This window comes from Halichoeres trimaculatus, unplaced genomic scaffold, assembly GCF_033239565.1.
Source record: "Halichoeres trimaculatus isolate MK-OKI-2021-1 unplaced genomic scaffold, fHalTri1.1 fHalTri1_scaffold_20, whole genome shotgun sequence".
Classification (NCBI taxonomy): Eukaryota; Metazoa; Chordata; class Actinopteri; order Labriformes; family Labridae; genus Halichoeres; species Halichoeres trimaculatus.
Genome location: NW_027437198.1, coordinates 28,162,375 through 28,189,580, shown reverse-complemented (window position 1 = coordinate 28,189,580; position 27,206 = coordinate 28,162,375). Strand labels below are relative to the sequence as shown.

The 27,206-nt window shown below is 43.6% G+C and overlaps 1 protein-coding gene across 4 annotated transcripts; it reads left to right on the top strand.

Annotated features, from left to right (window-relative positions):
• Window positions 1-182: 182 nt before the first annotated feature.
• Window positions 183-27,206, top strand: usp7 (ubiquitin specific peptidase 7 (herpes virus-associated)). Of its 4 annotated transcripts, none has more exons than XM_074696990.1 (31): window positions 183-651; window positions 4,431-4,535; window positions 4,691-4,889; window positions 6,392-6,530; window positions 6,629-6,717; window positions 6,815-6,923; window positions 7,322-7,452; window positions 7,602-7,656; window positions 7,827-7,907; window positions 9,380-9,470; window positions 9,559-9,641; window positions 9,804-9,913; window positions 10,494-10,671; window positions 11,416-11,560; window positions 11,737-11,867; window positions 15,697-15,831; window positions 16,278-16,379; window positions 16,656-16,761; window positions 17,184-17,276; window positions 17,368-17,435; window positions 17,691-17,791; window positions 17,911-18,064; window positions 18,167-18,234; window positions 18,589-18,697; window positions 20,486-20,563; window positions 20,710-20,810; window positions 21,601-21,700; window positions 22,921-23,040; window positions 23,115-23,186; window positions 23,287-23,377; window positions 25,275-27,206. In XM_074696990.1, the coding sequence occupies exons 1-31, from the start codon at window positions 555-557 to the stop codon at window positions 25,379-25,381; spliced, it is 3,348 nt and encodes a 1,115-aa protein (XP_074553091.1). In that variant the 5' UTR covers window positions 183-554; the 3' UTR covers window positions 25,382-27,206. The 4 variants fall into 4 exon arrangements, with proteins under 4 accessions (XP_074553091.1, XP_074553089.1, XP_074553088.1 ...); XM_074696988.1 differs by having other exon boundaries at window positions 403-651; window positions 10,494-10,650; XM_074696987.1 differs by having other exon boundaries at window positions 403-651; window positions 18,595-18,697.

The following is a 27,206-nucleotide window of genomic DNA, read 5'->3' as shown; positions in this document are numbered from 1 at the left end:
TCAAATGAGCCTTTGTTTTCATTGTTGTTGTACCTATATCACGAGTTGGTTACCCAGTGTCAGTTAGCTTACCGTTAGCTATACACAGGGTTTTTGTTCCTCAAGGCGCAGGTCGTGCTGTGCGTTGTGTTATTAGTTCCCGACACCCCACATTTCCCGGGGTATAGCCGGATTGATAGCTCGTTTCAGCGGGCCTCCCTTCTTGGAGCCCCGGTCCTACTATCCCACCCCCTGCAGTCAGACAGCGACTTGCACCCACCAACGGCGCCGAGATTGGGCGAATAGCGAGCAAATACGTCCGCGTTTCTCTACCCGCTCCCCCGCCGACCTCCCCTCCTCACTCCCCGGCGTTGACAGCGGACAAGGCCGAGGTCGTAACAGAGCAGGCCCGGCCGCCAAGGCTCGACCTGTCCACCCCACCTCCGCATCCTACCACACCTCACCAGCAGTCCAGAATCCGGCTCCCAACCGAAGCGACCCTGGACAAGGTCGAGGGTAACACAGATAGCAAGGAGCCCCGTATCACCACCACCACAACAACAACAGCTGCGAACATGAACCACCATCATCACCACACGCAGCAGCAGCAACAGCAGCAACAGAAAGCCGGCGAGCAGCAGCTCAGCGAACCGGAGGATATGGAGATGGAAGGTAAGAAGTTGGCTATAGGAGGAAGAACTAGGTCTTTGCAGTCCTTTTATTATAATTAAACACCAGAATGAGAAATGCAGCAAGTTTATTGTTCAGGCTGAGATCAACTTTGCAGTAAACATGAAGGCCCAAAGCTAGCCATGATAGCCGGCTGCATTTTTGCTGATTGTGCGTCCGTTGCAGCATACTTGTGTGGTGCTGACCTCATTTTGCGTTATAAGCGAATAGAAAATGTTTACCCCTGTATCGCAGCACTGTGGAATATCTTTCAGAAAGCTAAAGTCAGGTGTTCATTAACAAGGCTGGAGATTAGCCACACAAATCATTCATTAGATCTGTCTATGTATTTCTTAGCAAGCTGTCCATTTTTTGGTGTGTTGTAATAACTATTTGGGTGTATTATGATATCATATCTGTTTTTTTCATCATACATCAAAATCAGAATTTTACTGTTTGTAAACAATGTGTCAGTGAACATGGAGCCTTGCCAGGTGAATTAATCTTGATAATGTGACTTGCGTGTGCGCTTTGGGTCGGTTTTGACAGGTAACAGCACCCGCGTGTCACGTCAAAACCAGCTTTTCAGTCAATAGTGCGACTGTAGCTTTGCAGTTTTCCTCCATGATGTTGGATTTGGCCGGTTTAGGACCAACTATTTACTTGCTTCAGCATTAAAAACATTGTGCACTAGCATCGTGCCTGATGGCTTGTGCATCAAAAGCAGGCCTTCAAACTGACAACATCGGTTGACTACTGGTTAAAATGGTTCAGATTGGCCTCCGATGTGTCAAGTCACTTCATTTCGTTTGAAATTATTTACTGTAAACGCTAAGTGTGAACAGTGATCGGAATCTTTTTTATAATGTCTAATTAAATGGGTACCGTATTGTGCATTGCTAGCAGGAAAGCTAATTTTGAGCTAGTGATTTAACCCTCAATCGCACTTTAGAACGTTCGTTTGCTTGTTAGCAGGCTAGTTAACTCATCGGCTAACTCACGGAGGGGGTGTGTGGCGTTCCAAAATGGTGGCTTGTATTTTGCATCGGTCGATTTGGGCTTTTGCTCGAATGATAGGCCTTAAGTATCTACCTCATGTAATTCAGACATTTTTAATTACTCAAACTGCTCTGTTGATGTAAAGACTGTATACCCTGCATCGTGTTTATTTCTTGGGCATTATTGTAGCATGTTAGCCGGTACCAGTGATTCATGCTAACGGCCTGTGTATGAATCTGTGCTTGCTAGACAGCTAGGTAGCTAACGCTAACGCAGATGCGTCAATCATGATTTGCTAAATTGACTGTTACAATGACTTGTACCTTTCTGTTGGATCATATGACATTGTGAATGTGAAAATAGCGTTGGTCAAGCATGTTGTGTGAACGTTAAGTTTTGGTCGTTGTGTCTTGAGGAGCGTGTGCGCGCTCCTTGTAAGTAGCGGCAGTCCCCGCTGCGGTAAGCCAGGCCCGCACAGTAGCAGCGCGGGGATTTGCTGCTTCATTGTATGGAGGACCAAACGGCATGGAGCTCGCCATTTTTAATGATCCGTGTTTTTGTTTGGCAGTTTTGGAGACAGGACCACCTCTCTCCTCATAACTGATGTCATTCAGCTGAAACTACCGCCCGACACTAAAGTAACTACAAACGTCAACGTTTGGACAGAGCAGAGGCTTGATGGAGCCCTCAGCATCACTGCGTCATTCAGCCCTGGTGTTTTATTATCTGTTTGCATACACATTGGGCTTGTTATCCTGCTGCCGCATCATATAGCGTATCTTATGTAATTTCAAAGTAAGGCAGCTAGAAACTGCCTGGAAGGACATTTATTTTTATTTTTTGTTATTCATCTCAAAGTAAATCCTCTCCAAGTATCTAGAAATCATAACCCTTTACCAGATTCACCCTCATCTTAGTTACACACAGAAAGTGAGAACTATTCGACATCATTTCAAACACTGATTTTACTCAATATTATTGGGCGCCATACAACACACTTGCGTTAATCAAGCGTGTGTTTAAGCAAACAACAAACCCAGTTTGAAGGTATATCTTTAACCTCTTAAGACCTGAGCTTTTGTCTGGTGTGCATTTTTTAATTCACCTTACTATTGGGGATAAGTAAGACCTAATAAGTACAATAACTTAACTTGGTTATTGATTATATGTGTTATGAGTTCTCTATTAGTTGTTTGTTATTAGTGTTATTGAACTTAAATACATAGTTTTTTCACTAAAATGGGTGTAAATGTTGTGATTTTACCAAAAGATGATGTGGGCTGTGTCCCTGAATGTGGCTAATAGGACAAAGTTTCAAAAAATAAAGTATCATGGGACTGAGAGGCAGAAATGTAATGTCCACACATGTGGACGCTGGGTCTTAAGAGGTTTATTTGGTTTGAGAGCTTCTGTTTTTTTTACTGCCTTAGTCGTAGTTGCAGTTGTAGAGGGGAAAAATAAACTTTTATTAGATGCATTTCAGAAGAAAATCATTGTAACAGGATCAGTTGTGCTGCTGTAAGCCTGTTGCTCTAGGTTAATACATCTGGAGTGTTACAGTACAGTTGCATCAGTAGAGAAAAGTGTAATCCAGGACAAACATTTAAAACAGTTTTCTGGTGTCTCCTTGAAAATCTGAGCTCAAGAAACAGTCAGTCCACAAGCCTCTGTTGGCTTTTCTGTCATTATTAAAAGTTTTATTTAGTTCCCGCCTCACATCCATCGGTGTGGTTTTGACAGAGGTTACAGGGTAGGTGGACAAAGTGGGCGGGACAACAAGTTGAGTTTGAGTTGACTGACAGACCCCATTAAAGGGTGTAATCCACTTGGGGAAACGAGGTCAGAGCCCGTGAGTAGAGACACCTGGACACTGACCTGCACACTGACACCGCTGCTCCTGGGGAGCTGAAGGAAGACCCAAATAAGAAATGAAGAGTTAGACAGCAGCCACATTCAAAGACACATGTCTTACTGTTTTCCTTCAGTCTGGCTTCTTCAGCAGCTTTGTCACCATCACAGGACTCAGACAGATTTCACTCAGTCCTTGAAGTCTACGCGGAGCTCCTCTGTTCCTGTTATCAGCGTGTTCAGTAGATGAGGGCGAGCAGCCAGCCGGCTCATTATGCCGCTGCAATGATTGTTGTTCTGCTCGCACATTTGTTTGTGTCTCTCAGCAATGACTTGCAGCTTAATCCAGCATTGTGTCCATAATTACACAGACTACTGTAATGTTGCACGGTCTGTAATCAGACACACGTGCACACACACACACACACACCTACGCACACACATTCTGTCGCTGTGGCCCTTGCTCTGACAGCCAGACTGAGATCGGGGACTCGTCATGCTGCCTCAGCAGGGTTTTCCCACTAAAAAAAGTACGCAAGGGCAAAAGAGGCATCACTGTGTGGAGACAAATTGGAGGAGAAAGCTCTTACAGCGCTCCTTTTTACTCCAATGAAGATGAATTTTGTCGTTTTTATGTCTCTAACCATCAGTTAGTCTGTCCTGCTGTTTAATGACATGCAGGTTTGTTTTTAAAGAAATGCATTTGCTCACCCGTACAGTAAAAGTCAGCTCCACTGAAAGATGAATCCACATGAGTAGTAGTATCTGAAAAAAGAAGAAACGAAGTTGAGCTGATTAGAGATTGGGAAGAGAAGCTGCATGTGTTGCTCCCTGAAGCTCTCGATGCTTGACACTTTCTACACGCCGTCTTTTACCAGCAGAGCATACGTCCTGCTGTACACAAGTCTTATTTAACCGTTACTCTCTTTGTTCAGCTGGGGACACAGACGACCCTCCAAGAATCCCAGCCAACCCTGTGATCAATGGTAACGTGGCCATGGCAGACGGACACAACAACACAGAGGAAGACATGGAGGATGGTAGGAGCACACTCACACACTCACACTCTCTGAATCCTCTTACAAACAGTCCGTCATCGTTTTTCTGAGAGACTCCGTGTGATTGATCTGTGGCTTCTCGGTCAATCCACGGAAACCTTTTTACCATCTAACGCCTCGCGCTTCCTCTCCTGCAGATACCAGTTGGCGGTCAGAGGCGACGTTCCGCTTCGTCGTGGAGCGCTTCAGCCGTCTGAGCGAGTCGGTGCTCAGCCCGTCCTGCTTCGTCCGGAACCTGCCGTGGAAGATCATGGTGATGCCACGCTTCTACCCGGACCGACCACACCAGAAGAGCGTGGGCTTCTTCCTGCAGTGTAACGCAGAGTCAGATTCAACGTAGGTTCCTGTTTGAACGGGGGGTCTGGGGTCTGGGGCACACTTTACACACACACACAGTGTCAGATACAAACCAAACACCGTTACAAACGCTGCAGCTGAAGTTGTGAAGTTTGTTCGGGACATGGGTTAACACATGGACAGAGTGGAGCGTATAAATTGCTTCCTTCCCACACAGCCCACTTTTCTGTGTTTTATAACATTGAGTCACAACTGATGGAGTTTTTCTTTTTACTCTAAAACACTTTTTCATGTCAGTCTGAAAACTTCTTTTTGAGCTGATGTGCATTGAGCTCTTTTGCATCTATTACCACAGGGTGTCCTCGGGGTCTTAAAAAGTATTAAAAGTTGATAAATCAGTAGTGGGAAAATTAAGGCCCTTAGAAAGTATTAAAATCTCTTAATTGTCATGTTATGAGCTATTAAATTTTATTGGTATTCAAGCTTTGACTCCAAACGTATCCATGGATATTCATTTTCCTCCTTGCGTCTGTGACAAACTAACCTGATAACCTGGTTGGAAAACGTTCTCAGGGTCTGAACCTTCAAAAATAACCACACCTGGTGATTGGACGATCATTCTGCTCGTCACACTCATCACAGACCAGTGTGAGGATGTAGAAAAAGCTTTAGCATCTCAAAGTATTTCTCTCTCGACCATAAGAGTTTCTCAAGACTCTAGAGAAAATGTCTCAGGCTTTTGACAACCTGGGATTTTGGATTCTTATGATTTAGAGAAAGCTTCCCCTGATCTCAGTTGTTTTGGAACAAATTTTCTTATTTAAATCACCTTTTTACCGGATACAACACGATGAGATTAGGTATTTATCAATACAGCTATGTAGCGCTGTTCTTTGAGACGTGACAACAAGCAAAGTTGTGATTTTGTGAGGCGCAGGCTAAACGTAGCGTTAGCAGCCCAACATATCCGTAGGTTAATGTGACAAACTCAGTTTGTACAGAAGTTTATTCGCCGTCTGTATGTAACGCTGATAGAAAGCAAATAACACAATCTCAAGCACATGTCCTTAACTTTAACAATGATGAAATAAATTCTTGTTTTTTTTCTGCAAGTTGGCCTTGAATAACTGCTGCTACTTTTTGTGGTTATGGGAATGTCAACAAACCTGCCTTCAGTTTCATTCATTCTTCAAGCTTTATTCCTTCTCAGTTTACCTCATTCATGTTAAAATGCAAACTACAACTGTCAAAGACAACAACAGCTTAAAGTCGGGATAAGGTCTTAAGACTTTTTGAAAGGTTTTTAAAAAAGTCTTCAAAAGGTATTGAATATAACCTCAGGATTTCAGCATATACCCTGTACCAACAGAAATCATGTTTTGCGTTGGGTTTTAAAACATATTCCTCAGACTGGTTTTAGTGAACCTCAGGCTGTTTTGAGCCACAGTTTAGATGCAGTGAATTAAAGTCACAGTTTGCTAAAGTCACCTTTCTGTACGAGCTCGTGTTAAAAGCTCACTAAACGTTTGGATTTCTCTCAGGTCATGGTCATGCCACGCACAGGCCATGCTCAAGATCATCAACTACAAAGACGACGAGAAGTCCTTCAGCCGCAGGATCAGTCACCTGTTCTTTCATAAAGAGAACGACTGGGGCTTCTCAAACTTCATGTCCTGGAGCGTGAGTACAGAAACTGGCTCAGGGGTTGACGTGAAGTCATTAACCATGTGGAGAACTGGGTTTAAAGTTTTCATCCCTGTTTTGTTTTTGTGTTTCAGGATGTGACTGATCCAGAGAGAGGCTTCGTCGATGATGACAAAGTCACCTTCGAGGTCTACGTTCAGGCAGATGCTCCACACGGAGTGGCGTACGTTGCTTTGGTTTTCCTCTAGTTTTCCTCCACTGTACTCCTGTTTGCTCTGGTATTACTTTTACTAACTTTTGCGCTCTCTTTCTCTACGTAGCTGGGACTCTAAGAAACACACAGGCTACGTCGGGCTGAAGAACCAGGGAGCTACTTGCTACATGAACAGCCTGCTGCAGACGCTCTTCTTCACCAACCAGCTGCGGAGGGTGAGGTTTAATTCTTTTATGGTTTTGGGGTCCTAAATCAATTTAAATAGTGATTCTTAGATATTTTTTATTTTTAGTTTGCTTTTTTAAAACCAGACCAAGCAAAAAAGTTGAATGATCATGTCTACATCAGGAGCCATGTTTTCCCAAAAGATGAAGGATTCAGATTTGAAAAAACCTTTTAACATCTGTGTGATTGAAGTTTGTGACCTGGGAGTTTTAGAAATCTTAAAGCAGCATTAGATCAGTATGTGTTACTTTAGAGGGGATCTCTGTCTCAGATCTGTTTTGAGGCTTTTCCCGCTGGTACTTGTGCATTACAACCGTTATGAAATCTGAGTTGTGTACAGACAACATCTGAACTTTCTCAGCATCTAACCGTCCTCCTCTCCTTCCAGGCGGTGTACATGATGCCCACAGAGGGAGACGACTCCTCCAAGAGCGTTCCTCTGGCCCTGCAGAGGGTTTTCTACGAGCTGCAGCACAGCGACAAACCTGTGGGCACCAAGAAACTCACCAAGTCCTTTGGGTAGGGCAGCGTTTATCGTTTATCTCAGCATACAGCATGCATTTTCTGAAATCAAAAGGCGCTAAAGACTGCGGCTCTGGCAGTAATTTCCAGCCGGAGCGTTGTGTCTAATCGCCGTGTTGTTGTTGTTTTTCCTCCTTTCTGTGAAGATGGGAAACACTAGACAGCTTCATGCAGCATGATGTACAGGAGCTGTGCAGAGTGGTGAGTGCTCGCGTACTGTCTTGGAGAATGTGGGTGTTATTGCATGCTGAATCATTACTGACCTATTGTGTGTGTGTGTGTGTGTGTGTGTGTGTGTGTGTGTGTGTGTGTGTTTGTGTCTGTGTGTGTGTGTGTGTGTGTGTGTGTGTGTGTGTGTGTGTGTGTTCCAGCTCCTGGACAATGTGGAGAACAAAATGAAAGGCACTTGTGTTGAGGGAACAATCCCCAAGCTCTTCAGAGGAAAGATGGTGGTACGTTTTTCCTCTCCTCCTCCTCCTCCTCTTCCGTCTCCTCCTGCAGCTCCTCTTTATGGCTGCAGTTGTGTTTGTGTGGATTATTATGCTTTGGAGTTTAAAAATACACCTGGTGCTGATGCTGATGTGCAAACGTATTGATAAGCTTCTGGGCCATCAGTGAAACTACAGGATTCATCAGTTTGATCATATTTTGGACGCTGGGTGTTTACATGCACAGACTTTCTGAAAACAAAGCTTCACTTTGAGGAATATATGCAGATCAAAACGCAGACAGACGCTCTTTAAGGAAATGGTTTTGTGAGACAGCAGCACCAGCATCCACATTAATGTACTGTAACGTCTCATAGACCTGGAGCTGACCCGTCACTGACCCGTCAGTGCAGCTTTTCTTTACAGTTCATCTCCAGTACAGGCTCTCAGGAGCGCTGCAGTGAGATTAAGAAGTGTGTGAGTTACTGGTGATGTGACCAGCTCCTGCTTCGGTCTTTCTAAGAATATTTGTACTTTAGGTTTTGTTATCATAAAGATTGTTTGGGAGGAAACAGGAGGCAAACTTCTGTCTGTTTCTATCTCTGGTTTAGTGTTTTATTCATTCAGACTTTTCTGGTCCAGGTTTACAGAAACTACATCCTCAGGGTTCCCGCGGATCCTTGAAAAGTCTTAAAAGGCATTGAATTCATAATCCTAAAAATAAGGCCTGAATTGGCTTTAAAAAGTCTTAAATCCAAATTTCAAAAGTCTTAAAGATTTGAACACATTGGTAAAATTTATGTTAGTTTGAAGTAAAAATAATATGATGTAACGTTTATCTATTTTTCTAAATAATTTCCTGATTTACTCTCGTGGCAACATCCCGTAATCACAATAACGGAACTAACAAAACGGTGATGTGTTTGCACCAGAAGCTTTTAAAACAGACGCATGTCTTGGTTCTACCTATGGTGCCTGGAGAGAGAAAAAAATGAGGAAAAATTGGCAAAAAAAATCCAAAAGTGGCTTAGGGAAACTGATTATGGCAGCAAAATTGAGAATTAAATTTGAAATTAAATTTCAAAAACCATGGAAAAATTTCAAAAATGGTTGTGACAGTGGCCAGAAGAGATGAGTGGGGGCAAAATAGGCATAAAGTTGTAAAAATGGGGTCAAAAAAGGGAAAAAGTGATACTGTATGTAAAATAAACATTGGGTCAAAATTGCCTCTAACCCAGGAAATTCATGTGGTGTTTTTGTTTGTTTGTTTGTTTCAGCTGTGGTTCGATGTCGACTTGTTTTTAAATTTGATTTCCAACGTCATTAAAAAGTCTTAAAAAGTCTTAAATTGAACTTGCCTTGAGCTGTAGGAACCCTGATCCTGTAGGTTGTCAGCTGAATACAGAGTTAAAGTCAAGAGACGACCCCTCAGACTGAATGTTTCCAGCTCGTCTCCTGTGTCGCACAGTCTAACCTTTGTTTCTGCGTCTCTCCAGTCGTACATCCAGTGTAAGCATGTTGACTACCGGTCAGAGCGGATAGAGGACTACTATGACATCCAGCTTAGCATAAAAGGAAAGAAGAACAGTGAGTATTTCACTCTGTACACATGTTTTACATCCTGCTGCCGTTCTGTTTGAGTTACCAATCAGAGTTTGTTTCTGCTCGCTTTCAGTCTTTGAGTCGTTCAAAGATTACGTTGCTACAGAGCAGCTGGATGGAGACAACAAGTATGACGCAGGAGAGCACGGCCTGCAGGTAAGGATTCACAGCTGAGCTGAATGATTTATGTGTCTGTGTTCAGATTCAGTGTTTTCATCCAATCTGTCCAAACTGTGTTGAGTTAAAGAGGCCAAAGCTTCAGCGCTGGTTGTTAGCGCTCTATGAAAGGATGTTGACACCTTTCATTTGTGTTTGCAGGAAGCAGAAAAAGGTGTGAAGTTCCTCACCTTCCCTCCAATACTCCACCTGCAGCTGATGAGGTTCATGTACGACCCCCAGACCGACCAAAACATCAAGATCAACGACAGGTAGAGCAACACACACACGATCCCTCACCAGCTGTTTGTGCTGCACGCATCACCAACAACAGGGCACCACGCTCGGGTTAGCTCCGTCCCACGGTCAGACTCCCACAGTGCGTCAAAGGCTGCTGCACAGACATAATTTTAGTGACGGTCTGGTCTGTATTAACGTGGGTTAAAGGATCAGGCTATTTTCAGAAAGAGGACAGTGAGCAGCACACGCCGACTTCCTGCACAAGTGAAAGTGAGTCACTCAGAGTGTTTCCTGTTGGCTGTCTCAGAGTGTGTGTGTGGTAGCTAATGGTGTTTTAACAGTCCACCTGGATAATGTGACTCTACAGGAGCCAGCACACACACACTGACACACACACACACACACATGTTGAGCCATCCTGAACCGTTAATTCTCCTCGTAGCGTTTCAATAAGACGTGAGTCATCCTTGTGACGATACCACCAGCACCTGGGCCCCGAGGCTTTGTTTATAATCACACACACACAGAAACACACACACATTTAACTCCTCTCTTCTCCAATCCTTCCTCTCCCGTCTACAAACACTCATCCCTCCTCTCTCTCTTTGAAAGGTTTGAGTTCCCAGATCAGCTGCCCCTGGATGAGTTCCTCCAGAAGCCAGACTCCAAGGACCCGGCCAACTACATCCTGCATGCTGTGCTGGTGCACAGCGGGGACAATCATGGCGGTCACTACGTCGTCTATCTTAACCCAAAAGGAGACGGCAAAGTGAGTGTCAAGGAACCAATAGTGAGAACATTTTTTTTTCTGCACCTTTCACACAAACATTCACTGGGCTCGTTTGGGGTTTCTTCGTGCGTACAAGTCTTAGGATGAAGTTTAGTCTGAAACATTTTTATCACAACATCAGTTTGTAGTTGAAGATTCAGTAAAACCTTGTCTCAAAGCTGGATTATCAGCCTGGATATAAAAAAAACAGCAGCTGCCAATTCTTTGCTCACGGGTTATTCCAGAAATGTCTAAAGCACAAGGTAAAACCAGGTGAATCATTCAGAGAGCTTCCCACTCAGCTTCAGAGCTGATAATTTATGCTAATGTTAGCCACTCGGCTACAGGCTATCTTTCATATGGAGAGTACAGACCGTTCAGAGCCAGGGTTGAAACAGGGACTTAGTGCAGTAAGTCCTTTCTGTCAGGAATGTACCATAACCAACAAATCAAGCTTTTGCTGCTGACCGAGCATGTGACTTTTTGTTTAAGCTAACTCTTTGTGCTGTCTGTTTTCCCACACGGGGTGAAAATCACAGCAAATCTGCAGCTGGGCCGATCAGAAACCAGACTTTCAGAAATCAGAGCAGTGTTTATGTGAGGGTACACAGGTTGAGCAGACAGAGAGGAGGCGCTGCATGTCTGTACGGGGTTCACTGAAAGCTTGTCAGGACGACGACGCTGAAATGGTTGTCTTAAGTGCTCTCTGCCTTTCTCCTCCTCCTCCTCCTCCTCCTCCTCCTCCTCCTCCTCCTCTCTCTCCAGTGGTGTAAGTTTGACGATGACGTGGTGTCGCGGTGCACCAAGGAAGAGGCCATAGAGCACAACTATGGCGGCCATGATGACGACCTGTCAGTGCGCCACTGCACCAACGCGTACATGTTGGTCTACATCCGAGAGTCCAAGCTCAGTGAGTTCCAAACTGCTCCTTTAACAATCTGATGTTTCCTGTCGTAAAAATGAATCAAAGCGTCTCTGAGCAGCTCTGAGCGTTCAGCTCGGCTTCACAGGAAGTGAGACTAAAGTTGAGTTATTAAAACGTCGTCCTGAGTTGAGCTGTTGGTGCTGATTCTCTTTGTTTTCCAGGTGAAGTCCTCCAGCCGATGACCGACGTGGACATCCCACAGCAGCTGGTGGAGCGTCTGCAGGAGGAGAAACGGGTGGAGGCACAGAAGAGGAAGGAGCGCCAGGAGGCTCACCTCTACATGCAGGTTCAGGTAGGAGACAAACAGCTGATGTGTGAGCGCGCTCAGGGTTTTATTGTTGTTTTTTTAATAAAATGACGGGGAAATTGCCTTTTTTAAATTCAAACTTTGCTTGGAGTGAATATTCAAATAAAAATTGAGCTTGGAGGGAATATTTTTCACTGGACATTTTGACCGGTGGTGTTAAAATTTGTCGGGATTCGGCAGATGTTACCGGTCAAAGTCCGGTAATTACCTGATAACGGAAACCCAGAGCCACGTATTCTGGAGCAGGATGAGTTTGAAGCTGTTCACAGCAGAGCTCGACCAGTGAAATCACGCTGATGTTATTTTATTTTAAATACTGATCCTGGCTCAGATAGTTGCCAAAGCTGGAGCAGCCTCGGGGACTCACACCACGAGTCTTTGAGCATCTGAAGCAGCTCGTATGTAAATGAGACAGCTCTGTTTGTATACGAGGTGCTGATGGAGTTGGAGGAAGTTTGGCTTCATGGAAATAAGCTGCGGCTCTTTACTTCAGCACGGTTGGTGTGTTGTTTCTGAACAGCTGGATCCGTCAGCCTGTGTTGTAGTTGAGTCTGAGTCTGCACTGATCCGGTCCTGGTGTCTGATATCTGCCTCGTTTGGTCTCATCTGTGTTCACGTTTGAAGTTCGTCCTCTTCTCCTCAGATGTTTCTTTAACCAATCTCTCATGTTGCGCTGCTCTTAACCAGGACTTTGAACGCTGATATCATCTCTGTTCTTCTCCATGTTTAGTTTGTCTCGTACATTCTGCTCCTAAAGTCTTTTTCATCGGCCAAAAATATCCCAGTGCAGAACAAAACGCTCCTTTTGAATTGATTTTTTCAGCCCGACTTTTTAAGAGGAAGCCGTTTTGGGCTGAACCGTTTTAGACGTGTCATTGTGACACTCTCTCCAAGCAGCCGTCTCTCCTCTCTGTGTCGCTCTCAGGCAGAGCGAGCAGCCGTACGCTGGAGCACAAACTGTAACTTGATTTAGCTGTGGAGCTGAACTGCAGCAGTCGGTGCGTCAGAGCGTTGGGAAGAGCCAGAGGGCTGACAAGAAAACAGCTTTTAAAGACGTGAGCGACTTCATCTTTCGTGTTTGAAGATTAAAACCAGGATTAGATCAGGAGGTGATCGTCTGCTGTGGACGCTACGAAGGAGAGAAATTGATCTGAATCAGGAGGAAGCTGCAGGAACTCACAGACGCACTTCATCCCTTTGTTTTCACTGATCCAGCTCTGCTCCCAGCCTCAGCACAGAGCATCCTGCAGCGTGTTTTACAAAGGACAGAGTGCCACCAAAACAACCCCACAGCACGGTGATGTGCCTGCACTCTGCCGCCATAATAACACAGAGACACGACAAGAATCCAGCAACAGTTTGTTCGTCTGCTTTGCGTCCGTCTGTCTCCTCCTCTCTCCCTCTTTCTCTTTGTGTCCTGGCTCTTTATCCAGTCCTAACAGCAGGGACTGATGTTCAGGGTTCGTACAGGTCCTTGAAATCCTTGAAAATGCTTATGTTTTCATGTTGTGTTTTCAAGGTTTGAAAATTACTTAATTTTCTATTCAAGTGCTTGTGAATGCTTGAATTTATAATTGTATATAACCAGGGTTCCTGCGGATCCTTGAAAAGTCTTAAAAGGCATTGAATTCATAGTTCTAAAAATAAGGCCTGAATTGGCATTAAAATGTCTTAAATCCAATTTTCAAAAGTCTTAAAAATGTAACCACATTAATAAGATTTATGTTAGATTGAATTGAAGAAATATTTAGCAAAATGTATCTGTTTTTCAAAAAGAATTCACTGATTTATTGTCATGGCAACATCGTGCAATCACAAAAGCAGAACGAATAAAGCAGTGATGTGGCTGCACCAGGATCTTTCAGAGCAGACACATGTCTTGGTTTTAACTACAGTGCCTGGAGAGGGAAAAAAAAGGCGAAAAATTTGCTAAGAAAAATAAAAAAAAATATCCAAAAGTGGCTTAGAAAATTGATTATGGCAGCAAACTTGGAAATTAAAATTGAAATAAAATGTCAGAAAACATGTAAAAATTCCCCAAATGTTTCTGACAGTGGTCAAAAAAAAAATTTATGGGGGCTAAATAGGAATAAAGGTATAAAAACGGGCTTAAAAAGATAAAAATGGTCCAAAAGTGGGACAAAGTGTATGAAAAAAGGTAAAAAAACGGGATGAAATTGCAAAAACTGGGCAAAAAAATGGTATGAAAGTGGAAAAAGGATAATAAATAGGTGCAAAATAGGTATGAAATTGCAAAAATAAATAAATAAATAAAAATTGGGAAAAATTTGCAAAAAAGTCCAGAAGTAGCTTAGGAAAATAGTTTTTGGCAGCAAAATTGGGAATAAAATGTGATACTAAATAAAAAAAAACATGTAAAAATTACAAAAATGTTTCTGACAGTGGCCAAAAAAATGATGAATGGGGAGCAAAATAGGCATAAAGCTGTAAAAATTGGGTTAAAAAGGAGACAAAATGTTTTATTTAAAATAAACATTGGGTTAAAATGGCCTCTCACCCAGGTAAATCATGTGGTGTTTTTATTTTGTTGTTTTGTTTGTTTCAATTGTGGTTAGTTGTCGACTTGGTCTTAAATTTGATATCAAACGGCCTCAAAAAAGTCTTAAATAGTCTTAAATTTAACTTGGCTTGAGCTGTAGGAACCCTGGATAACTCACTACTCAGCTTCCTAACTCAACAGATCGATCAAATGGAGAGAAACAAAATCAAATAAATTGTGGGGATAAAAACGTTCCCTCTGATTGGCTCGCGGGTGTGACATCACTGGTCAGTTTAAATGTGCGTCGTGACGTCTCCCCCATGAGGATTGTTGGTGAAACAGCATGCTGGGAGGCTGCCGCTTCAATGAACGTTGGTTAAAGAACGAAAAGTACAAATTTTGGACAAAACGTGACGCACACCCTGTTAGCCCTACACGTTCGTTAGCCAATTAGCCTGCTACCTGTTGAAGCTAACCACCTTTTTATGCTACATGCTAGGCATGTGTGATGAAGGCACTGTCCCATTTAACATGAAGGTAGTGGTGCCCGCGGGTGTTTGTCAGGGCAGGTGACAAGTTTTGTCTATGAATACTAAGTCGTGCCTGGTCTGAGCAAACGGCGGCGGCGTGGGAGGCTCGCCCTGTACATACCAAGGAACAAAACGGTGTTTCTCATTGAGACCCGGCACAAACGAACAACGTTCATGTGATAACCTGCCCCGAGCATCAAACCATAAAGGTTAGATCGCTCGTTCGTGCTAAAGCCGCGCTACCGGCTTGGTTTATTTGAAACGTCAGAGATGAAGCTGTTTACCTCACTGTTTGAAAAAAATAAAACCAGAGAATTCGATACAAAAAAGTTCATCAAGTAGACAGACAAAGCCATGATGATGAAATCTACAGCAGCTCACAGAGTGCAAAAGGTGCAACAATAAAATATGATTAAAAAAATACAACTTTAAAGAGCATTTTGTCCATTTTTTTGTCAATTAAGACTTAAATTTGTCTGGCTGTGGTGTAAGAGTTGAGTTGTACATAATGTACATAACAGGTGGTGGTGCTGAGTGAGTGCAGGCATTTTGGGATGTGTTTTTTGTGCTTCTTCCAGTATTTTACATTTAATTTCACCATTCATTAAAATGTCTGGATACTGTGTTTTCAGAAATATAATTTCTGCATTAACATTATGAAATTAACAACCACTCACAGTACTTGAAAAGTTTGAAAAGTGACCTTGAAGTTCCTTGAAAAGTACTTGAATTTGACCATGAAAAATCTGTACGAGCCCTGGATGTTACTTTTCTCTCCTCACAGATGGTGACAGAGGACCAGTTCTGTGGTCATCAGGGCAACGACATGTATGACGAGGAGAAGGTGAAGTACACGGTCTTCAAGGTCCTGAAGAGCTCGACGCTGCAGGAGTTTGTCCAGAACCTGTCCCAGACCATGGTGAGTGTGTGTGAGTGTGTGTGTGTGTGTAACTGTGCAGAAAACAACTACACACTAAATTAATGTACAGTTACTTCTGTCTAACTTTTATTTACTGAAAAGAAAAGTTTTCAGGAGAATGTTGTCAGAGTTTTCTCGTAGTTTTGAATTCGCTCGGTGCTCTGTGAAGTAGTTTTGTTGTCGTTCTTTGGTGAAACTGTTGATCTGAGGTCACAGCTCGATGTGTCTCTGTGGTGGAGGAAGCTTGTTGATTTTCCAGTTTGCCCGTGATGTGGGCCTGTAAAAACAGCAGCACCTGGAGGAAAACACGTACATACACTCTGAACAAGTCTCTGTCACATTTCATGGCTGTACACTTTGTCCCAGGAGCTCCTCACTGATCATTATCACCTGTCTCTGATGCTCTCCTCGTCTTTTTAAATTCACAGTCTGTCGTTTCGCTGCAGGGTTTCCCACAGGACCAGATGAGGCTGTGGCCCATGCAGGCCCGCAGCAACGGCACCAAGCGGCCCGCCATGCTCGACTACGAGGCCGACTGCAACAAGTCGGTAAGGATGAGTTGGTTTTGTTCTCATGTTTCCAACCCGGTGAGTTAGATCAGTGTCATAGCCGTGCGTTCAGACGTTTCTTCTTCATGTGAAACAGAAAAACATGATGCTGCTACTGCACGGTAAACAATCCCAAAAATAAACCGAATAACAACAGAAAGGTTTTTTTTCGTCTTGATCTGGTTTGAGTGTGAAATCGAGAGCTGTAAGATGTCAGGTGTTGAATTCACAGCTTCTGAAGTGTGTGTGAGTGTTTCCTCTCCATTTCCTCCTCAGATGATCGACTTGAGCGACAACGAGAACCCCTGGACAATATTTCTGGAGACGGTGGATCCAGAGATGGCGGCCAGCGGGGCCACGTTACCCAAGTTTGACAAAGACCGTAAGTCCAGCCTCCATGATCCTCATCCAGGTTGAAGTTACCTGAGATTTTTTTTTTTTAACAATATTTTTATTAAAGTTTTAGATACATATCAAACCTTGTATCAAATGTACAAACATTTTCTTTTTCATTCATGTCCCCTCATACAAGTGCTCATTCACACATACACACACGAACACAAAAATAAATAAATAAATAATAATAATAATAGAAATAATAATAATAATAATAAATAATGAAAATACACAAAAAATAAAATAATAATAATGAAAAAATAATAATAATAAAATTAATAATAATAATTTTAAAAAATGATAATAAAGATTAAAGCTAAATAAATAAAAAAGGCAGGAACATTTCATGTAATAATCTGTGGATTTCCCTCATGAAGCGCCGTGTTGCTCTGTCCTTCCTCTCTGCAGACGATGTCATGTTGTTCTTGAAGATGTACGACCCCAAAACCAGAAGCTTAAATTATTGTGGACATATCTACACACCTATTTCCTGCAAAATAAGTAAGTGGTGGTAACCTGGTGGTAACCTGGTGGTAACCTGTGACAGGTGACCTGAACGCTGTGTGTGTTTCTCTCCTCTCGTCGTCAACAGGAGATCTGCTGCCAGTCATGTGTGAGCGAGCAGGGTTTCAGCAGGAAACCAGCCTTATCCTCTATGAGGTGAGCTATTTCTGTCCTCACATCCCCGCTCCTCCTCTGCTCCTCCTCTGCTCCTCCTCTGCTCCTCTGTGGTGCTGTCATCAGACGCTCCTTCACACTCTCACACACTCTGGTGCTTCTTCTCACGCTGTCGTACGCAGCGCCTCTTATTTCTCCTCACACTCTGTTGATTTGATTTTTACACATCCTCAACCTGTTTCCTCACGAGAGGGCGTCACTCTGACTACATTTCCCATGATGCCTCATGTCTCACAGGAAGTAAAGCCCAACCTAACAGAGCGGATACAGGACTACGACGTGTCTCTGGACAAGGCCCTGGACGAGCTCATGGATGGGGACATCATTGTCTTCCAGAAGTAAGACAGACAGCGTGTGTTTGTGTGTGTGTGTGTGTGTGTGTGTTTGATTGGCTCTGTCCTCGTCCAGCGCTCGCCGCTCTGCGCCTCACTTCCTCTTCTCCGTCTTTAAACAACAGGGACGACCCAGAGAACGACAGCAGCGAGCTGCCGACGGCCAAGGACTATTTCCGGGACCTGTACCACCGCGTGGACGTCATTTTCTGTGACAAGACCATCCACAACGACCCGGGCTTCGTGGTCACGCTTTCTAACCGCATGAACTATTTTCAGGTGAGGCCCGCTCTGAGCGACTCAGTCAGCGGTGAAACCAAAGCGCCGTGACGCGCTGACGGCCTCTTTAAATAACCGTGTGTGTGTGTGTGTGTTGGTCAGGTGGCGAAGACAGTAGCACAGAGGTTGAACACGGACCCCATGCTGCTGCAGTTCTTCAAGTCACAGGGGTAGGAGGCTTGTCTCATTCACACACACACTCACACACACTCACACGCACACACACACTCTTCCTGTGATGATCACACCTGTTGCTGATGTTGACGTAGACTCAAACCTCCGTCGGATGATGGATGATCTGTTTTTCAGTCTTCAGTAGAAATGTTACGTAACCTGTCCCCCCCCACCTTTCTTTGTTGTTTTCCTCTAACTCCTCCCACTCTCCTTCCCTCCCTCCTCTCTCCCTCCCTCCCCTGTTCATCTGTTTCATTTTCTCCTCCTGGCTCCCTCCTCCTCTTTCTTCCTTCCTCCTCCTCCTCCTCCTCGCGTGGTCCTCCCCCCCTGCCTGGTGGTGTGGTGGCCAGGTACAGGGACGGTCCAGGGAATCCTCTCAGACACAACTATGAGGGAACGCTGCGGGACCTGCTGCAATTCTTCAAACCTCGGCAGCCCAAGAAGCTGTACTACCAGCAGGTAGGAGCGCTGTGCTGCGCTGCTCGCTGCACGGCGAGGGTGTGATGTATTTCTCTGTGCCTGTGACTCTGCAGGAGAGGATCTGACTCTTCTTGATAAAAACGTGTTTCTGCTGCTTTGTCGTTCAGCTCTGGGCCTTTAAACTGGATCCACTGGGCTGTTGTTCCTGTTTCCTGTTTGTTTACAGAGCAGGCGTCTGAATTGATCAGGGATTTAATTAACAGATTGATCATTTTAAAAGATTTCAGCTCTACTTCATCCTTTGATTTTACTTCCTCCTCTTGCCGTTTGTCAGAACGAGGCATCAGGTTTCTCTGGACTTGACAGTTAACCAATCCGAGGAAGAGAAACCAGATTTCTGTCAGCTGCTGTTTGTTGTGATGAGGCTCAGGTTGTGGTTGGTTGTTTCTGCTAATGCTAAAGCTAAAGCTATCATGATCAGATCCCAGCATAGTCTGTATAGAGGGATTATCAGTCTACGTCATCATAAAGACGTTAACGCATCTCGACCGCAGAAGCAGCATTTAGCTCCGTTCTTTCAGACGAGTTAGCGTTTATTAAACACTAAATTCAACCTGTTAAAGCGTCAAAATGTTCAGCTTTTCTGTGACAGCTGTCAAAAACAGTACTACACAACAGAGGCAACTTATGTCAGGTTTCCATCGTTACAGCGCAACCGGTGTTTCAGAGTTAATAGGGACCATGCTAACTGGCGAGAGTCACCAGTTAACAGGGTCACACTTTACACTGAAACACCAGTGACGTCTGTGTGTGAATAATTAAATGTGTTTTCTTTATCCAACCTCAGTGAACCAGGTTTGACTGCAAACAAACATTAATAACTGCTGATACTCAAAACACGGATTTAACTTTATTTAATGAAAAAGTTGGTTTGGGGCTGAGGCTCTGACCAAACATGGACTCAACATGGACAGTAAATAATGAGTGAACCTATAAATTATGATTAACAGAAATAGATTTTATGACCAAAGTAAAATTAGGGAATATCATGAAACGATGTTTACATCCTGGTCTGTCACAGTCTGATCAGTGTCCACGGATAAAACAGTCATGAGCATCGAGTGAGAGTTGTGTTTCCTCTGGTTTCTCTGCTAAAAACATCTGCCCACTCTCTGCTATTTCACAAACCTGGGAGCATTTTGCCGTCTGTCATAGTGATATTAACTTAAAAAAAAATGTTTTTTGGTGGTTAGCTTCTCCACATTGGTTGACAAACCATTACACTCCTCAGTGCTTCTGCACCCAAGTTGCGCGCGCATCCTCCGTTGTTGATAAACAAATAATCCCTCTATAAAACATGGACGTAGTCTCTCTGACGTCACCCGTCTGTTTCTGAAACGGAAAATGAAGCAGATCGGCTATAGCGGCCATATTGGAAGTGGCAAGGGCTTCGAGTACAGCCATAGGATGCCTGTCGGTCATGTGACCCTCAGCTGTGCCTCTGATTGGGCGAGCTCTGAACGGCTGAGTTAGAAAAAATCCACCCACCGTACAGTGGGAGCTGGTAGTAAAATTATCGACTCAGACAGGAGACGTTTGTTGAACCAGGCTGTAAAAAGGTTAATTTCTGATTTGAAAACAGCTTTTTTTGTCTTGGTGTGTTTGTGACTTCCTGTACTTCCAGAGCCAGCCTCTAGTGGACACTGGAGAAACAGCAGATTTTAGCTCTTCAGCATCGTCTCATATTCTTAGAGCAGACCTGCAGCGTGTTGCTCACACACCCTAACCAGCAGAAATCGCTGATCTACCTGCTTTTTATCTCCACAGCTAAAGATGAAGATCACAGACTTTGAGAACAGGAGGAGTTTTAAATCCATATGGCTCAACAGCCAGTTCAGAGAGGAGGTAACACACACACACACACACACACACACACCTTATCAGTCACATCATGCACGTCAGCCTCTATCCCACTCCTCGTCCTGAGGCTCACAGACTTTATGACCCTGATTCCAGCCAACGCCCTTCATAACCGCCTCTGTTTGTTGCAGGAGATCACCCTCTACCCTGACAAGCACGGCTGTGTTCGTGACCTTTTGGAAGAATGTAAAAAAGCAGTGGAGCTCTCTGAAAAAGGCTCGGAGAAGCTCAGGTACGCCCCGTGCAGCATGTGTGTTTGTTTGTCACTTTTATTTGACTCAACCGTGACTGCAAACGATGACCTATCAGGTGGTTTCAGGACAAACTGATCACTCACCTGTTCATGCACTGATTGAGGAGTGACCACGCCTTTTACCTGATACCTGCTGTGGGCGTGTTTTCATTCTGTGCATCGTCCCCGTCACACCACAGTGACACACCTGAACGTGTGGCTTCCTGTTTAACAACAAGGAAATAAAACTCAAACCAAACAGCTGTTTTTTTTTTTCCTAACTTTATGAAACATCCAGCTCCTGATGATGACCGTAAAGCTGAACCGTTCAGACAGAGACAGGAGCAGCTTTTCTGCTCGTACACGCTCAGAGATTAGATTTCCTCCAGCTCCACCCTGACCCAGAGTCCAGAGCCCGGCCCAGCTTTAAAACCAGAAACCGCCCTCACGGATCACACAGGTTGCTCTCAGCCTGAGTCTAAAAGTGACGTTATCTCTAAAAACATGTGGCGTGACCCAGTCTAACTCCACACGTTAATGTCTGACGTGTTAGGGCTGATTCACAGATCTTTAGAGTAAATCCAGCTCGTGTCGTGTCAGCGCGGCGCTCTCCTTTTCTGACCTCAGCTTAGAGCAGCGCCGTCTCATTTCTGGACGTGCTCTGTGATATTTATTTATTTTGTGGACTCATTCAGAGTGTGTTTGTTGTTTAATGTGATTTAATGCTGAGAAAATGAGTTTGTCTTTGAAGAGTATTAACCCTCCTCCTCCTCCTGTCTGCCTCCCTCAGGCTGTTAGAGATAGTAAGCTATAAAATCATCGGGGTTCACCAGGAGGACGAGCTGCTAGAATGTTTATCTCCAGCTGCCAGCCGCACCTTCAGAATAGAGGTAAGAGTCGGTGTGAGCCGTCCCTGTGTGCTCCTTAGCTTTAATATTTGTAATCCTCCTCTCCTTTAGCCGCCGCTCCACCGAGCGCCGTCAGACGGACACAATTATTCACTTTTTAGATGTTTCTCTGCATGAGCGGACACTTCTCAGAGTGTTAGAGACGGTTTAAACCAATCCTCCTGACCCAGAGGCTCCTGAGTTCAGTCAAAACCAGCATCACTGCAGTGATTAGAGCAGGGGTGTTCAACCTGTGGCTCTGGAGCCTCATGCGGCCCTTTGACTCCTTTGCAGTGGCTCCTTGTAGCTTTAAATAATGTTATCAAAATAAATGGCTTTTAATATTTTAATAATAACAACACAGACACTAAGTAAAATCATAATATACAATTTTCTTTTTGCATTTTTTTGGAGGGGATTTTTTTTTTCAATTCAATTTTTGACATTTTTGCAAATAAGAAAAATAATTCCATATTTTGCAAATTCTTTATTTTTTTTTAATTATAAATCCGTCGTTTTTGCAATTTTAGAAAGTTTTTGCAGTTTTTCGAAATAAAGCAAAATTTTAAAATTGCATTAAGTTGTTTTTTTGTTTATTGCAAATTTATGTCATTTCATCAATTCCTTTGAAATTTTGCACATTTTTTAAATTAATTTTTATTTTGCAAATTTTTGATCTTTTTTTTTTCAATTTCCAAATTTTGCAAAATTTGTAAAATCTATGACACTATAAATTTCTTTTTTTTCTTAAATTTGCAAATTTATTAAAAAACAAATTAAATAAAAAACTAAGAAATCACATGTACAAATTTATAAACACTTAAACTTCTTGTTTAGATAATTATTTACCTGATTATACACTTTTTTTGTCTTAATGTGAAGATAAAGTAGATTTTGCGGCTCCTGAATGACTTTCATCAGGTGAGCTGAGGGAAAACGGCTCTTTGGAAAGTAAAGGTTGCAGACCGCTGGATTAGAGGATTCATAGACACATGAGACGAGTTCAGGCTTCAGTGTCTGTCCTGAACCGGCTCAGATCCTCCTCAGGGTCCAGAGGGACGAGCACATTAGGAGCCTGGAGGTGGCGTGTAGGTGATTGTTGACGACAGAACAGTGGAAACACGTGAACCCAGCTTCTCTACCAAACACCAACCTGAGCTGTAGGAAGTTTGAGTCCCTCTGAAAGACTGATCCTGTCCCTCGTGTCCCTCGTGTCCCCTCAGGAGATTCCTTTGGACCAGGTGGACTTGGACAAGGACAGCGAAATGCTCATCCCTGTCGCTCACTTCCACAAGGAGGTCTTTGGCACCTTTGGGATCCCGTTCTTGCTGAAGATCAGACAGGTGAGTGAGCGGGTCTGGGTCCAGGTGAGCTGTTCAACCTCTCGTTACTCACTCTCTGTTTCCTCCAAACTCAGGGCGAGTCGTTTCGGGAGGTGATGAGGAGGATCCAGACCATGCTGGACATTCAGGAGAAGGAGTTTGAGAAGGTACGAGCGCAGACGCAGACAGCGAGGGGGCGGGGCTAGGTGGCGATGACTCTCTGATTAATCTGTGACATCACACTCTCCTGTTTTTGTTGGTCCACAGTTCAAGTTTGCGATTGTGATGATGGGGCGGCATCAGTACATCACTGAAGACGAGTACGAGGTCAACCTGAAGGACTTTGAGCCACAGCCAGGTATTTATCCCCAGTCGCTGCTGAAAGTTCTTATCACGACGTTAAAACAGAAACAGCTTCTCTCTTCAGTTAGGACAGAGTTACAAACTTTTCAGCAAAGTTTTCTCTGAGCTCTCCACACCCTGAGGTACAAACACACCTCCTTTAACTTTAAACCCAGTGTCTCAGTCCCTGCTGCTCTGACACGTTTTTTAAGGAACTCCCCCTCCCCGCTTCATCATATCCTGAAATAACCTCCTTCCTAGATTGAAATTATGGAAATTTTCTTTTGTCCTTGGCCCCATCATCGTGTCACAGTGGGAAGAAAATAGTATTGAACACAAAATGGAAACAAACAAACCCCTCTTTAAGATTTGCCACCCTGTGTTTCTTCCCTTCACTTATTTTGACACACAAACCTTCTAAGGTGGCGCTTTCATGATGAATACATCGTTGGAGGTTCTCTGGATTGATTAATATCTCCTTTGGAGACGTCCGTGTCCGGTTGTTGAGCTTTGCTGCTAAATTCAACGGCGACTCCTGTGGTGATGTTTCACGATCATCCTGTTCCCTTAAAATGGGCTGTGAGGACTATCCGGAAAAGCTAGTTTCTCTGGGATGAAAACTCCATTTCCCATGAGCACTAGCACCCACTGTTGCAAGAACGTGACTCCAGTCGAGGCATGCGTTAGCGTTTCTTTGTTGGAGACGACTTTATACTGGACACAAAGCCAAGAGGTAATGTTTTTATTAACCGTTACTAGGAATAGACGATTATCTGGGCTGATATTTGGCATTTTGAAGCATATCAGCATCTGCCTTTTTTTTTATCCGACAGCATTACGTAGAAATTTAAAAAAACTTTAACTGTAGAAAACTTTAGCTATTTAAGACGTTAAGTATTGAAGTTTGTATTGTTCAAAATTTTGACACAGATATTTTTACTTTGACTGCAAATGAATATCGGCTTCAAATATCCGTTATCGGCCTTCTTGACTAGGGATGGGTACGATATGGTACTGATGCCCGGTACCTGGCAATCTGTATCGGTACTCAACGGTACTAATTTTCGGTACTTTTTTGTGTTTATGTGGTAAAAAATATCAGCTTGTTTAATAATAAAGTATTGATTTTTTTTCAATTTAACATATTTATTCTTCAGTATATAACCTTGCAATGCTGTGTTCATGTGCAGTATGGAAAATCACCTACTGTCCCACTCCCTCACAGTCACAAGGATGCGTTTAGGTACCTGAACATGGCACCTTTTGATTTTATGTGAATCAGTACCCGGTACTTTTGACAGAATTCAGTTGGTACCTGTAAAAGTATTACTAATTCGGTACCCATCCCTATTCTTGACTACAAATAATCGGTATTGGCCTGGAAAAATCTATATCAGTCTGTCTCTAACAGTTACATAGAGCTGTGGTTAAAAACATGACAACGAGCAAACTGAGCTGGTTGTTCCCAAGCAGAGCTAACGTAGCTTCACTCTTCATTTTATTAATAGAAACATTTAGAAATCAGCTGTTTTGGTGATAAAACCTGCAGAATAAATGTCTGTATAACATTTAGAGACTGTTTTTGTATATTTTTACAGTTATGGATGAAATCTGTAGTTGTAAAAAAACATATTTAGTATTTTTCTAGCTCATCTGTTTTTTCCATCATGGTTCAGATAGATGTTGTAGTACCGCAGTTTGTCCAGTAGAGTGTGCTGTTGCTCTGTAGCTGGTCCCAGCAGCGTCTTCAGTAATCCTAGCCGAGCAGACGGCTGCTGCGTGCTCTTTGCTCAGCGATCATGTTGATGTGTTTGGGAGCAGCAGAGCGATGCACGCCGCTCCTCTCAGTCTCCTCCTCCTCAGACAGGAAGCGTCGTCTGTCACCTGACCATCTGTCCCTCCTGTCCCTCCAGGTAACATGTCCCACCCGCGCCCCTGGCTAGGGCTGGATCATTTCAACAAAGCTCCAAAGAGAGGACGCTACACCTACCTGGAGAAAGCAATCAAGATCCACAACTAAAAACGCTGCCCGCCCTTCCTCTCTGTCCTCCTCCTCATCCTCCTCCTCCTCCTCCTCCTCCTCCTCCTCCTCCTGCCTCCTGCTCCAGCTCTGCCTTCCTCCCTACCTACTTTAACACACCATAACAACAGACTGTAACCAACTGTGTGAGTTTGTGTGTGAGAGACTGCGCGTGCGTGCGTGTGTGTGTGTGTGTGTGCGTGTGTGTGTGTGTTCATCACTCTAACACCCCGCCTGGACACCTCTACAGCTCGACACCGGCACTATGTCTTCAGCGAAATGGATCTTGCTGCAGCTGACGGATTTCCCCTCAACCACAAAATAAACTGCACCAACCATCTCCTGACTGTTGATTTTGATTATTTTAAGTTTTTTTTTTTTTATAATCGTCTCCCTCCACGTTTGAGACTTTTTGTTTTTGGCTTCTCTACCTGTCGACCGCCTGTTTTTTCTTTCGTTGCCTGTCCAGGAATGGGAGAAATGAAATTGGATTTTAATATGACATAAGCAGAGAGGGAAAAGGAAGTGTGACAGTATAAATATGAGTGTATATATATATATATATATATATATACATAAATATATATATATATGATCTTCTAGACTTAGTTTTCTTTCCCGCCCTCCTCACTAGGCTTTCCCTTCAGGTTTTTGGAGGGGGTGTTTTTAATTAACACTTTTTGCAGAGGCACCATGCTGCTGTGTGGAGGAAGTGATGGGCGGATGTTTGCGAGGACTAACTAACAGAAACCGGAGGGAGGGCGGCGGCGGCGGCAAACGGGCGCCCATCATCGACACTCCTTGAGTTGCCCTGATGTGGTTCTTTACGATATTTTCTGCTACCATCCTTTTAGTGCAACGAAACAAGTATTCCCGAGTTTACACCGTTCTTTCTCTCTTAGTTTGGTTGGAGGAAACTGATTTTTTTTGTCTCTTTCTGCAGATTATGTATAATAATAAAATCCACAGCATCTGTTAAAATAAATGGGGAAAAAGGAGGAGGTTTGTCTGTATTTCATCTTGCACGTTGGCACTTAACATCGGAGGTTTCTCAGGACTGGCAGATGTACAGTTTGGTTGTGGCTTTGAGTCTCGCGGTGACTTGAAGGAACACACACACATGCATGGACGTGACTTTCTCTTCCATTCTTCTCCTCTTTTTGTTTTTCTTTGTTTCGTTTCTTTTCAGGGGGTTTTAATGTCTTTCTCAGTCATTCCTCCTCTGACCACAAACACATTGACGAGCTTTGACTTTTTCCTCTTGGTTGAAACTGTCGCCCCCGGGTGGTTTGGAGCAGTAACTGCGCTGTGCTTGGTAGGGAGCTGCAGACACTTTGAGCCGCAGGTTTGAGGATCATGTAGAGACAAAAACCAGCATTGTATGAAACACTTAAGCCCGATGAATTTCTTCTTTTTGTTTTGTTTTTAAAGCACAGATGGAATGCTCCCCTAATAGCGCATAGCTGGCTCTGTAAAGACAACATTTAAGAATTGTATATTTAAAAATATGAACGTGTAAAATTTAAGAGAAACACACGCCTTTGTTGTTGGGTACAGAAGGAGCCAGGTGTTCATATTTCTTGTGTGTAGGGTTTTCTCTCTTTTTCTTTGCGTTCCTGATGTACCATTGACGATTTTTTTCTGTTACATTTGGATTTTTTTCTTTCAAAACTAACTGCATTGGTTTTGTCTTGTTAAAAAGTGCAGTACAAAGATGACAGAATCACACCTTAATTTGATCTTTTCCAGTTTAAAATCCTCAGTGTAGCAGCAGTGTACGACAACTATTCCTGTATATTGCCTTTTTGCTGGAAAATGTATGTTG

What these genes read in the sequence shown, in the direction of transcription:
- usp7 (XM_074696990.1), top strand. Translation starts at nt 555, where the DNA reads ATGAACCACCATCATCACCACACGCAGCAGCAGCAACAGCAGCAACAG. An exon ending in CATAAAAGGAAAGAAGAACA is followed by an intron (nt 9,471 to 9,558) that starts GTGAGTATTTCA and finishes GCTCGCTTTCAG; the next exon opens with TCTTTGAGTCGTTCAAAGAT. An exon ending in AAAGGCTCGGAGAAGCTCAG is followed by an intron (nt 20,811 to 21,600) that starts GTACGCCCCGTG and finishes TGCCTCCCTCAG; the next exon opens with GCTGTTAGAGATAGTAAGCT.